The 12,435-nt window shown below is 58.2% G+C and overlaps 1 protein-coding gene across 1 annotated transcript; it reads left to right on the top strand.

Moving 5' to 3' along the window:
- The first annotated feature begins 21 nt into the window (after nt 1-21).
- On the top strand, nt 22-2,834 carry EBI3 (Epstein-Barr virus induced 3). Its single transcript, XM_057421210.1, has 7 exons — nt 22-130; nt 704-844; nt 1,336-1,560; nt 1,642-1,759; nt 1,850-2,022; nt 2,433-2,596; nt 2,682-2,834. The coding sequence occupies exons 2-7, from the start codon at nt 745-747 to the stop codon at nt 2,832-2,834; spliced, it is 933 nt and encodes a 310-aa protein (XP_057277193.1). The 5' UTR covers nt 22-130; nt 704-744.
- The last annotated feature ends 9,601 nt before the right edge of the window (nt 2,835-12,435 follow it).

Genomic DNA, 12,435 nt, shown 5'->3' with positions numbered 1-12,435 from the left:
CCTTGGCAGCGAGTCCCCCTCTTGGGGACCACGTTTCCTGTGCGAGGAAGTGGGCTGAGGCCGGCCGGGACCGTGGCTTCCCGCTGCAGCGCTGCCAGATCCTCTGCTCCAGGTGCCTGGTCCCGCTGCGGTGAGTGTGACTGGGGCTGGGGATAGGGGGGGCCCCACAGCGCCTGGCTGGGGGCACTGCGGGGAGCCCCTTGGCCTTGATAAGGGGAAAGTGAGGCAGTGACAAGGGCAGGATCTGTCCCTTGGTGCTGGCCTTGGTCACAGCGGGGAGCTCAGCCCCCAGGCTGGGTCTGGGGGTCTCTGTGAGGGACAGTCCCTCCCCAGGGGCCTGGGGGGCTGGGGGCCACCTGAGTGCATTGACCCCTTCCCTGGTTGAGGTCTGGAGCGACCCGAAACCTCAGTTCTGGGCATGGCACCGCAGAGGCGGCTGCTGGTCCCTATGGGACACCCATGGGACACCCCCGGTCCTATGTTTGCCCCTCCGCCTTCCCAGCATCAGGATCCAGCCACTGCAGGGAGAAACCATCCCCTGTCCCCAGGGAGTACAGCACGGCCAGAGGGTAAACTGAGGCACAGCACAGTGGGGTGGCCCTGCGATGGGTCTGAACCCCTGGCTTTAGGGCAATGTCCCTGTGGCCGTGGTGTCCCTGCTGTCCCCTGCCCTGGGGTTTGACCGTCCTGCCTGTCCCCACAGATCCCTGCTGGAACTGGGCAGCTCTGCTGAGACTCCTTGACATGAGGTGGCTTTGGGTGGTGGCTCTTGTGGCACCCGCCTGCACCATGCCCTACAACAGCACAGGGGGCAGCACTGGGGATGGGGACAATGGGGACAGAGGTATGGGGCACATGGGACAGGGGATGGAGGGGCTGGGGCAGCTGGGATGGAGGTATGGGGGACCTGGGGGACCAGCAATAGAGGGACTAGGGGTCTGGAATGGAGGCATGGGGTGATCTGTGGGGACCAAAGACAACAGCACTGGGCAGACTGGAAGGGCTGGGGATGGAGATGGAGGGATCAGGGAGGGAGGTACAGGGGCACTGAGGGGCATGGGGACACGATTACAGGGCATCTAAGGCTAGAGCCATAGGGACACTGGAGGGACTGAGGACATGGGGAGACTGAGGGCAGAGGCAGGGGGGGACTGCTGCTGGAGCAACAGGGACACTGGGGGGTCTGGGGACACGAGGGGACCAAGGAGGCTGGGGGCAGTGGGGAGGGAGTGGCACTGGGGTGCTGGGAACAGAGCATAGACCCTTCCCGACCCAGCATCACCCCATCCCATCACTGTGGCACCTTCCCTGATGGGGACCACTGCATGTCCCCAGGGCGCTGCTGGGTGCACTACAGCACCCTGGGCTCCGAGGTGCTGCTGCCCTGCCCGGCCGCAGCGGGGGGCACGGCTCAATGGCGCCGGGGGGACACAGTCCTGGGAGCGCATCCTGCACCGGGGCTGGTGCTGCCCAACGCCAGCCTGGCCCACGAGGGCCGCTACAGCTGCCACCACCCCGGCACCGGCGAGACCTGGGGCACCGTGTGCCTGCGGCTGGGCTGTGAGTGACCCTGCCCCACTGCGGCCCTGCTCCCCACTGGGGAGGGAGGCAGGGGGTGACCGTGGCTGTCCCATGCCGCAGACCCCCCGGCTCCACCTGCGCTCCAGTGCTGGGCCATCAGCTACCCGCAGGCAGTGAACTGCTCCTGGGCTCTGGCCCCTGAGCCGCTGCTCGACACCGACTTCGTGGCCACGTACAGGTGAGTAGGGGGCTGCAAGCGCTGGATAAGGCCCCCCCATAGCCTGCGTTGTACCCGGGGCCTCACCCAGCGCCCCCCTCTGCCCCCCAGGCACGGCACTGGGGGGGACACAGAGGTGGGTGAGTGCATCCCCACGGGCCCACGGAGCTGCTCCTTTGGGAACGTGCAGGTTTTCTCCCTCATCCCCTATGTGGTGAACGTGACGGCCGTGAACGCCCTGGGCGCTGCCTCCTCCATCCTGCCCTTCCTGCTGGAGAGCATCAGTGAGTGCTGCTGGACCAGACCCTTGCGCCCAACCCTCCGCCACTGAGCACCGCGTCTGGGTCTGACCCAGCCCTGGGGCTTCCTTTGGGCCTCTCCCCTCTGCTTTGCTCCTCTCCTTGGGATGGGGAAGCATCAGTGCAACGATTTGCCGGGTCTCAGGTCACTTCCACAGCCGGGAGTGGAGATGCCCCATCCCTGGCAGTGCTCAAGGCCAGGTTGGACACAGGGGCTTGGAGCAAGCTGCTCCAGTGGAAGGGGTTGGAGCTGGAGGAGCTTTAAGGTCCCTTCCAACCCAAACCATTCCATGACTTTATGGTTCTGTGATTTCACAGCTCAGCCAATGGGGCTGATGGACTCAGCACCCCCATGCCGGATCTCTCACCCCTTCATTATCTCCTTGCTTCATCAGTAAAGCCGGACCCCCCCGAGGCCCTGCGGGTCTCCCCCATCCCTGGGGAGACCACGAAGCTGCTGCTGGAGTGGAGCCCACCGGGGTCCTGGCCCTTCCCGGAGTACTTCCCGCTGAGGTATCGCATCCGCTATGCGCAGGAGGACGGCTCCGTCACCGCAATGGTACTGCCCAGCCCTCCCGTGGGGAAACTGAGGCACGGCCGAGGGCTGCCCCCGAGCAAAGCCCTTCCCTCCGTGCTGCCCCCAGGTGGGTCCCTACGAGCAGACATCCCTCACGCTGTCGGGCCTGCGCCCCGGAGCCCTGCTCCACGTCCAAGTGGCTGCCAAGGACTTCACCGACTCCGGGGAGCTCAGTGCCTGGAGCGCTCCCGCCGCAGGGATGCCCTGGATGGAGCCGTGATGGGGGCACAGGGCCAGCATCCCCATCCCTTGTCCCACCGGGGACCCCACACCGTGCTGTCCCCTTTTCCCCATCCGTTTGGGGGCGGTCCTGCTTTTTTGATGTTTCTTTTGTCTCCTTGGTCTTCTCAGCTTCAATCAGGTCCAAAGGAAGCACGGAGCGGTTGTCACCAACAGCGCCTCAGCCCTGCCCTGCAAGCACCAGAACGGAGCCATAACGTCTGTAACGCCGACGGGAGGAGCCAGACCCAGGCAATAAACACACCTGAAGCTCCGATCCCCAGCCTGCTTTGGGATGTTCTCCACCTCTGGGGACGCTCCCTTGGCCGCTGAGAGGCCCCCAAACCCCCGGCAGTGTCCCTGGGGGGTGCAGCGCGGTCTCGAACCCGGGTCCCCGGTGCCTCCGCACGCCCGGTGCTCCCTCGCGATGGCCTCCCACCGGCAGGCGGCGCCGCTCGCACACGGGAGCCGTGACTCCCGCCGCCCCCTTCCGCCAGTGCGGCCGCCTCCCCCGCGCGGTGTGCGCACCACAGCGCCCCCGCTGGCCGCAGGGCGCCACCGCAGCGCTGCCCGGGGCTCCCCCCCCCGCCCCGTCTCGCCTCTTGTTCCCCCCGGTTCCCTTCGGTCCTAGCGGAGCCCTGTGCTCGGCCCCTCGCCCTGGGACGTGTTCCCAGTCTCCATCCAAACCCGGTGCAGCTTGGGGCCGTTTCCTCTTGTTCCTCGGGAGCAGAGACCCTCCTGGCTCCGTCCTCCTCCGAGGTCGTTTGTGCCTCCCCAAGCAGGGGAAGGTGAAGCGCGTTTTCTCTTGGCTGTGCTTGTGTAGAGCCCTATGGGTGAGGGTGAGGATGAGGATGGGGTGGCAGAGGAAGCACAGAGCCCCTCAAGCACCCGTCCTCATCACAGCCCTGTCCCGGGGTGCTCAAGCGGTTCTGCTGCTGCCTGGCTTTGACCAGGGCACGGCCGCGGTCCCGCATCCCTCAGAGCGGGACGTCCCTGGCACCTGCCGGGGCAAGGAGCCCGGCTTCCCTTCGGAATTCCATGGATCCTTTTCCATGTTCCCCAAAGGCCGCACAGAGCCCTGCCGCCCTCCGCAGCAATTCCGGCTCCCTCAATCCCGTCCATGCAATTCCAGCTCCCTCAATCCCGTCCATGCTATTCCGGCTCCCTCAATCCCATCCATGCAATTCCAGCTCCCTCAATCCCATCCATGCTATTCCGTCTCTCTCAATCCCATCCATGCAATTCCGGCTCCCTCAATCCCATCCATGCAATTCTGGCTCCCTCAATCCCATCCATGCAATTCCGTCTCTCTCAATCCCATCCATGCTATTCCGGCTCCCTCAATCCCATCCATGCTATTCCGGCTCCCTCAATCCCATCCATGCAATTCCGGCTCCCTCAATCCCATCCATGCTATTCCGGCTCCCTCAATCCCGTCCATGCTATTCCGGCTCCCTCAATCCCGTCCATGCTATTCCGGCTCCCTCAATCCCATCCATGCTATTCCGGCTCCCTCAATCCCATCCATGCTATTCCGGTTTCCTCAATCCCATCCATGCTATTCCGGCTCCCTCAATCCCATCCATTCCGGTTTCCTCAATCCCATCCATGCTATTCCGGCTCCCTCAATCCCGTCCATGCTATTCCGGCTCCCTCAATCCCATCCATGCTATTCCGGCTCCCTCAATCCCGTCCATGCTATTCCGGCTCCCTCAATCCCATCCATGCTATTCCGGCTCCCTCAATCCCGTCCATGCTATTCCGGCTCCCTCAATCCCATCCATGCTATTCCGGCTCGCTCCAGCTGAGGGCACGGCTGGGAGCGGGCAGAGAGGAGTTTTCCCGGGAATGCTGACAGCGCCTTGTAGCCGATCCCGCTTCTCCCACTCGAGCGGGTGCTGCCCGCAGCGCGCCGCTGTTGCCAGCGCTGGGGAGCGCGGAGGAGAGGCTGTTCCTTGCACAGGGAGAAAGCAGCCACGGGCCGGGGCAGGCCCTGGGTCAGAGATGAGGCACGAGTTATCCGCGGGACAAGCCAGCAGCAGCTTGAGGCTGGAAACCACTTCAGCCGGCAGGAACGGGCTCCCAGCAGCAGGAGCTCACGGCACGTCGGTCCACAGGAGAGCTTCCTTCCATAGGCCATGTGTGTTTGAGGCAAAGCATCCCTCCGGGGTGTCAGCTCCTTCTGGGTCTGACTTACAGCTGTGTAACCTTCCAAACACACAGCAAAGGCGTTTTTCCCTGGGAAAGTGTCAGCTCCCTTTGGCCTCACGCTGACAATCGGCCGTTGTGTGTCTGTTTGGTGATCCAGCGCGCGCTCAGAGGGACCCCAAAGGGGCTGAGCTGAACACCTGGGCTTTCCTGGCGCGGGTGATAGAGGCCAAGCAGCCTTTGTGGTGCTGGGGGTCAAAGCGGGTCGCTGGGATGGGAAATCTGTGCCGTTCAGAGCGGCTCGCGGCTCGCTAACGTGGGTGGGTTTGGAATGTGTGCTCACAAGGTCTTGAGATGGCGAGAATTGATTATACATATGGGGACAAACGTCCACCCCCTGCTTTTCTTTGCATTTTGTGGAGTCTGCTGTTTGAGCAAGAAAACAAAGGTATTGTGTTACTGGTTTCAGGCAGGCAGAGTTGCTTAATGCTTAAAACCCAGGCCCAATTATTTTTCCCCTTGGCTCCATGGCAGTGTATGACCTTAGGAAGGAAGCCGTCTTTGCTGCGTTTCCATCTCTGTAGGATGATGATAATGACTTGCAGGATGCTGGAGGGGCACTGGTTAATATTCAGAAGGATCGTGAAGCTTTTCTTGTTGATTCAGCTCTCAATAAAGCCATTGCCTGCGACACACTAAAATCAGTTCAGAACACATAAATTCGACGTCCTTGCCCAGGTGCGGTGGCAAACGCAGGAGAGCTTTGACAGGGTGGTTCCTGTGTAGTTTCTTGCTTGTTTTCATGCTTTATTAATAAGAAATCAGTGAATTTGGATTTTGATTCCGTAATGTCCTTGGCAGGGCCTGTTTTCCTGTCACCTGGCAGCTCTCAAAACTCTCACAGATGCTTCTCCATCATTTGCATGTTCTGTAACTGAAATATGCTGCTTCATCAATTTCTTTATGGGGCTGGAGCTTCTGGAATACAAGGCAGTGACCTGGGGCAGTTGGGGTGTGCTTGGTTATGGCACCTCTGTGGCTGGAGCAGTAGCTCTCTGGCAACACGAGTACTCCCACAACTGCAAGAGCAGCCCTCTTGGGCAATGAACCCATGGACCAAAGCTTGTGAGATCCTTTTCCAACAGGTATAGGTTATGTCTGAGCGTGTCGTGGAGGGGACCTGCGTGGTGGCACTCACTGGGGTCACTGTGGCTCTTTTGCTGCTGTGTTGTGGTGGGATGTAGCTGGGGTTTTGCCTGCGAGCAGCCCAGCTGGTGGCAGCCAGGGAGCGGGGAGCTCAAGCTCTGCTTTGGTAAGAAAGGAGCCTTGCACACCCTCACTTTCCTGGGTGGAGAGCTTGGCAGGCCTCAGACAGAGCCTTTCCAGCTGGGGTTCTTCTTTCCCTTTGGCCTCAGGAGAAGGGGCCTATTGGGGAGCTGCCCCTTCCAAACTTTGTCTTCTTGCACCTTCACAAGGCTCCTGTGTTTAGCCTGGGGCTCGCTGTAACTTAGCAGCAGCAGGTAAGTGAACAAGTACAGTGACCCGCCAGAGTGCCCGAGTGAAAACCCCTCTGTGCCAGGCAGAGGGGCTCTGCTGGGGAGGCGAGTGGGGTCGCGACGTTCTATCCCCCTCTTTTCCTTTTACAGCACTTCCAAGTCTAATAAAAGCCGCTGATTCCTGCTTAGTGGATAACGTTGGTCACTAACAACCTCGCCCCGCTCTTAAAAAGCCAGCGTGGGTCTCAGGAGATCTAATTTAGGAAGCACGTGTAAGGCAAGGGTGTCCTGCACGGGCTCTGGGGTGGAAGCCGCACCGTGCAGTGCTCCAGGCTGCTCGGCTGCCAGAGCTCAGAGTGTTTTAATCCAGCAGCCAAGCTCTGCACCACTGGGGTGTGTGGAGCACAGATTCACCCCCAGACCAGGCTTTTGCCATTGTGCAGGGGCAAAATGCTCAATGGTGGTTCCCATAAGGCGCCATCTCCCTCCTCTAAGTGGTGGGTGATGCGGGAGGACACGTGCGTTGGTGTATTTAGGAACAGGGAGAAGACTGCAGTGTTCCTGTGGTTGTTCACTGGTGTAATGTGAGCTTTTATGAGCAGATTGCTGAAGATCAGCATGCGCCTACAGCCACTGCCCACAGCCACTTCTGCCTCGAGCCATGGCAAGTACCGGTGTGCGCAGCATCCTCCCTGAACACCGCGGCCACTTCAAACCTGCCTTCTGGCAATCCAGACCTGGGAGGAGAGGCTGATCCCCCCGGGTGCTGTGCTGGCTGGAGAGATGGGCAGGGAGGAACCGTTTGAGATGCAACAAAGGCAAGTGCAGGCACCAGAACTGGCTGGGGTGGACCTGCGGTGCAGTGCTACAGAGCCGAACGCAGCAGAGCCCCGAGCAGCGCGCTCCGCTGGATGCACTGGATGGCCAGGGTGGTCTCTTCCAGCCTCAACCGTGCTGTGAGTCTGTGATTTCCGCTCTGCAATAAGGCAAAGGAACCCATCTGTGGGCTGTTTTTTGCACGAGGGACAAGCATGTGTCAGAGCACCCCAAAAGCATGACATCCCTACCCATGGACGCTGTTGTGATGCGAGTGACATGAAGCTAGAGGGGCTCTTGGGTGTCCAGAGACAATCAGGAGACATGAAAGCAGACAGCTTCACCCTGTTCAATATGGTCTTCTTTAAACTATGTTTTTACTTCAGATTTGGGCTGCCAATAACTCATTCAAACAATGATCTAATGCCTATGTGAATGTTTGTAAAACCTCACTGCTCTGGCAGGTTGAGCGCTTGCCAAAAAGCAATCGCATGTAATTAGGGAGAAGGAATTTGAATATATTGGCCTTTCAGGGCAGCAGATTTTCCAGTTGTGTTTGTCCCATTTTAACTGTCTCATTAACTGGGTGCTCTGTGTGACTTGCTCCTGCCTTCGAAGGAGCCCTCTCTGTACACAGCACTGCCATAAACCTGGGTAAAAACCGCCTGGGATGCGGATAGGAGATACCTGTGCTGTGGTTGTGCCTGATGGCATCACTGGCTGGACTTTTGAGGGAGTTAAGTAGGTGAGGAGCTCCTTATTCGCTTCCCTGGGGCTGCCACAGCTCTCGAAGGGAATAGTCATAGTGCTGCTGTTGTCGGTTAATGGCCATACCCGTTCTGGGAAGAGCTTTGCTCATGTCTGGAAGGAAGATGGAGCAAAAGCTTTCCAGTCAGGCAGGGTGATCAGCATCACACTCACCACGCTCCGCAAGCCTTCCCTCATCCTGCTGTGCAGTTACAAGGGGGGCAGCCACGCGGCTTGGCAAGGCCCCTGTAGGGCTGGTGAAGCAGAGCTGTTCATAGGATCATCGAGTAGTTTGGATTGGAAGGGACCTTCCGTGGCCGCCTGCTCCAACCCCCGTTGATGGTGGCTGCTCATGTACTGCTCAGGGGGAATGAGAGCCCATCCAGGACAATGGATCCCAGGAGTCCCGGAGGTAAAGGAACAAGGTATCCTTTGCCCACATGGGGTTAAAGCTGCAGCCGTCACCCCCTCACCTTGCCCCCCAAAGGCCGTTTCCAAGCAAGTTGGGAATTCTGACATGGAAAGTTTGACGAGAAAACTGCCTTTGAAATTCCTCCAGCATCCTGGAAATTCCCTCCTCTCCCTTGTCTGGCTCTGGAGACCCAGACCGGGTCTGCCGTTAGCAGGGCAGCGTGCAGAGCTTCTGAAGCCCCCCCTTGGCATCCCCTCTCTCGTAACCCATCAAGCACAGCAGGAATGCCTCGGATGAACTGCCTCGAAAGCAAGGGGAAGCTGAGCGGTCAGCAAAGCACAGCCTGCCAGGAAAATCCAGCAGGACTGAGACCACCGGGGGGACCCGCTACAAACAGAGTGGGAGCTCCATCCCAGCCAGGCCCAACACACGGAGCCATTCAGTAAATCAGGTGGAATGATGGGATGCTGGGGAGGGACTCTTCATTAGGGACTGTAGTGATAGCACAAGGGGTAATGGGTTCAAACTGAAACAGGGGAAGTTTAGGTTGGATATAAGGAGGAAATTCTTTCCTGTGAGGGTGCTGAGGCACTGGAATGGGTTGCCCAGGGAGGTTGTGAATGCTCCATCCCTGGCAGTGTTCAAGGCCAGGTTGGACAGAGCCTTGGGTGCCATGGTTTAGTGTGAGGTGTCCCTGGCCATGGCAGGGGGTTGGAACTCTCTGCAGGTATTTAGCCATGGATGGGAAGGGTGTGCTCCTTGTTCCTCTGTCAGGTCCCACTGCCTGGCATCGGGTCTCACTGCAGCTAAACCCCAAAACACCCATGGGGTTAGTACCAAAGCAGGTTGGTAACTCAGCTCAGGAGGTCAGGGACGTGCGGGTCAAGGCCTGTGGGACCTGTTATTAACGGGAGGAATTTGTTCCCCGAATGTGAGAGAGCAGAGGTGGATTCAGCTCTCCAGTGACCACTGGGGTTTGAAAGCCCAAGCTCCAGCCAACAGTCATCACATAAACTTGTGCTGAGGAACCTGACCTACTTGGAATAATTAGAGGTAATTGTCAGCTCTTTCCAAATGACAAACCCTTAATCAGCAGCAGATGCTTACCCAGCCTCAGAGAAGGCTGGAAACCCGCAGTGGGATGGGGAGTATTGTTGTCCCAAAGGCACCAAGTTTCAGGAATGGGCAGGAATCTTCCGTAGGGTTTTTTCCAGTACATGCTCAGATGCTTGGACTGGGGCATTGGTTTGAGCTCATGAGCTGGGCATCTCTCCAGAAAATCTGTATGTATGCCATGAGCACACAGATGAGTGACACTGAAGTGCTAGAGAACAGTTCAAGATGGACCATGGATTCCTCTTCCGGATCCTTGGATCTCAGCTCCAATCCCTAAAGCTTTGGGAAGCTCAGAACCTCTTGGAACCCTATTCCCTGCACGCAGTTGTTGTCTCAGTGTCAGAGGAGAGACTGCTGAAATAAGGGGGTCCATGGAAGAGCTGACTTCAGAAAGGACCCTGTCTGCAGCATCTTCCCTGCTCTGGCTTGAGCTGCACAGAGCCAGCCTCTGCTCTCCTGCCTCACCCACTCTCCAGAGGAAAACACTTCTGAGCCCCATGCTGCTGCCTTGGTGCATCTCCAGGCCATCTCTTTGCCCCAGGAATGTCTCCCTGACTCCTCCTGCTGCTTCCCTGCAGCAAGCTGCCTGTTCCCATCCTTGTCACTCAGGGATCTCAGGGCGATGCTGCATCCCATGGCTTCCTTAACCTCTTCAAGCCTTCCTTGATGGTGACTACATGAGATCTGACCTATTGTTACGGAAAAGGAGCGCTCCAAGATGATGTGAAGGCGGCTGGCTGAGGTGAAGCGGGGGTTTGCTGCTCTGATGCTACCAGGCAGAATAGATGGACAGGAAGCAGGCCAGAACATCAGCAGTACTGCAGGCACCAGGGCTCCCAGGGCTGTTTTGCCTCCTGTACAAATGGCAGAGGTGGGAATGGCCTGGAAGTGGCCAGAGAAAGGAGCTACCCTACCCGAGCAGAGAGCTGTGGCAGATGTGCTTTCCACACAGGGCTGTAGTGGAGCATTAAGATTGCTCTGAAGTGACTCGCAGCACACTGGGTGCATTTTCCAGCACACCACTATTCATCTATTCCTGCGTAACCTCCTGCAGTGGGACTCGTAACCAAAGCTCCTGACTCTAACCCAACCACTCCCTTGGGAACGTGTCTGGGACAGGACTTACTCTGGGGTCTTTGAAGCGGGCAGAGACCCGTAATGTGGAAACAGTGACAGCAGCACAGTTCCCATGAACCAGGGGGTCTCTCCATGGCTGTGGGGCTCCCCAGCCAAACCAGGGTGAAAAATGAATCCTGGCACCTTTGGGAGAGGTCACTTTTCCCATGATGTGTTTGTCTGGGGCTTGGCTGTCGCTGCGATGCTGCTGCCACGGAGGAAGGAAAAGCCCGGAGCGGTGGCACAGCATGGGGGGATCTGAGCTCCTAAAAAGGGAGGTGGAGGGGGTGAAGAAGTCTCCTCTGGCCCCACAGAGAGGGACGGTTCTGCAGACTGGGGCATCACAACTCTCCTAAACCCTGTTGTACGTGTTGCCTTCCCCAGGTCCCGCTGACGGTGTGGCAAAGTCCTCTTTGGGTATGGAGACACCACCCAGAGCCAGAAGCTGTGTAGCCATGAGTCTTTCCTAGTGCTGTGCCTGCAGCCCCTTGTCTCTGCTCACGCCTTCCCAGGTCTGGTGAGTCTCATCCCAGTGCTTTGCTCCTTCCCAGGCACGCTCATCCCTAGGCACCAGCTTTGCCATGCCCTGGTTCCTGCATTACCCGTGGAGGCTCCCTCCTCTGCACTTCCAAATTGCCTGGGAGAGGGTTGGCTGCTCCCTATGGGACCAGGAGCTGGGAGGTGAGGAGGACGACGCAGCTCTGCGGGCAGGGTCTGCACCCACCAGGGCCCAGATGGAGGTGGCAGCCAGAGTCCAGAGCAGCAGCGACAGAGCTGGGGACAGGCTCATCTTGGACATAACTCAGGCAGGACTGAGCTGAAATGAAGCTTCTGGCCCAGGGGCCCCAGGTGGGGCTGGCTGGGGGCTCTTAAGTCCTATTAGTGCGCTCAAGACCTCAATAGAAATGCATCCATCACACAAGCTGGATGTGGCCTTAAGCAAAGGCCGTTTCTGCGCTGCTGGCTCCTGCCTGATCTTCCCAGCCCAGACTCCGGGCCTCATATACCCTTTAAGATCTGCTTTTCATGTGTCTCTCCCCAAAGAAGGGCTGGGACCACGCCAGACTCCAGCAAATTGTTCTGACCAGTCACCCAGTGCTGGCAGGTTGCTTTTGCTGGAACAAACCCCACCTATTGCCTCTACAATGCTCCTAGTGCAGACATCCTCCTCTGCTCTGACTGCCAGCATTGTAATGAAAAATGGCTCTTGTATTATGTCTGCTTCCATTCGAATCCCTCTAGGAAAGATCTCGTGTTCTCCAGCTCTTTGCTGCTGAAATTAGCACTGGCATCCTCACATCGAGCAGTGGGAAGAGTTACCGAGGCTGCAGAGACAAGATGTGGTGGGGAGCCAAGCGTCTGAAAAGACGCACTTAATAATAACACAGTGAAACGGAGGTGCTCTGGGGAGGCAGAAAGCGGTCCTGCCGAGGGGGAAAACCACAAAAGAGGGTGTTCTTGGGGGGCTGGAACAGTGTGGGAAGGGTTAAACTGGGGCACAGCGTTTGGGACGGGCAGGACGCTGGAGTGGGCACTGGGATTGGAACCAGAATGACAGTTTTAGGTCACTCACAAGGCTTTGTAATTACACTATTTGGGGGGGGGGTGATGGTGTTGGGGGGGGGGGAATGGTGTGTTTTATTCTGTAAGTGCTGAACATTCCACAATTGCTGTGTTTAATAAATAGAGCGGGGGCTCCTAGGAGACTGAATGGGGCTGAATGAATGAAGTATGTGAGACATCTGAAACCT

This window comes from Pezoporus wallicus, unplaced genomic scaffold (assembly GCF_028554395.1).
Source record: "Pezoporus wallicus isolate ANWC-B61680 ecotype Strahan unplaced genomic scaffold, APGP_CSIRO_Pwel_v1 scaffold_14062, whole genome shotgun sequence".
Classification (NCBI taxonomy): Eukaryota; Metazoa; Chordata; class Aves; order Psittaciformes; family Psittacidae; genus Pezoporus; species Pezoporus wallicus.
This window is presented reverse-complemented; position numbering and strand designations above follow the sequence as displayed.

Excerpts from the sequence above, each read along its gene's own strand:
- EBI3 (XM_057421210.1), top strand. The coding sequence starts at position 745 with ATGAGGTGGCTTTGGGTGGTGGCTCTTGTGGCACCCGCCTGCACCATG. Across the intron at positions 845-1,335 it reads TGGGGACAATGGGGACAGAG|GGCGCTGCTGGGTGCACTAC; the intron begins GTATGGGGCACA and ends GCATGTCCCCAG. Across the intron at positions 2,597-2,681 it reads ACGGCTCCGTCACCGCAATG|GTGGGTCCCTACGAGCAGAC; the intron begins GTACTGCCCAGC and ends TGCTGCCCCCAG.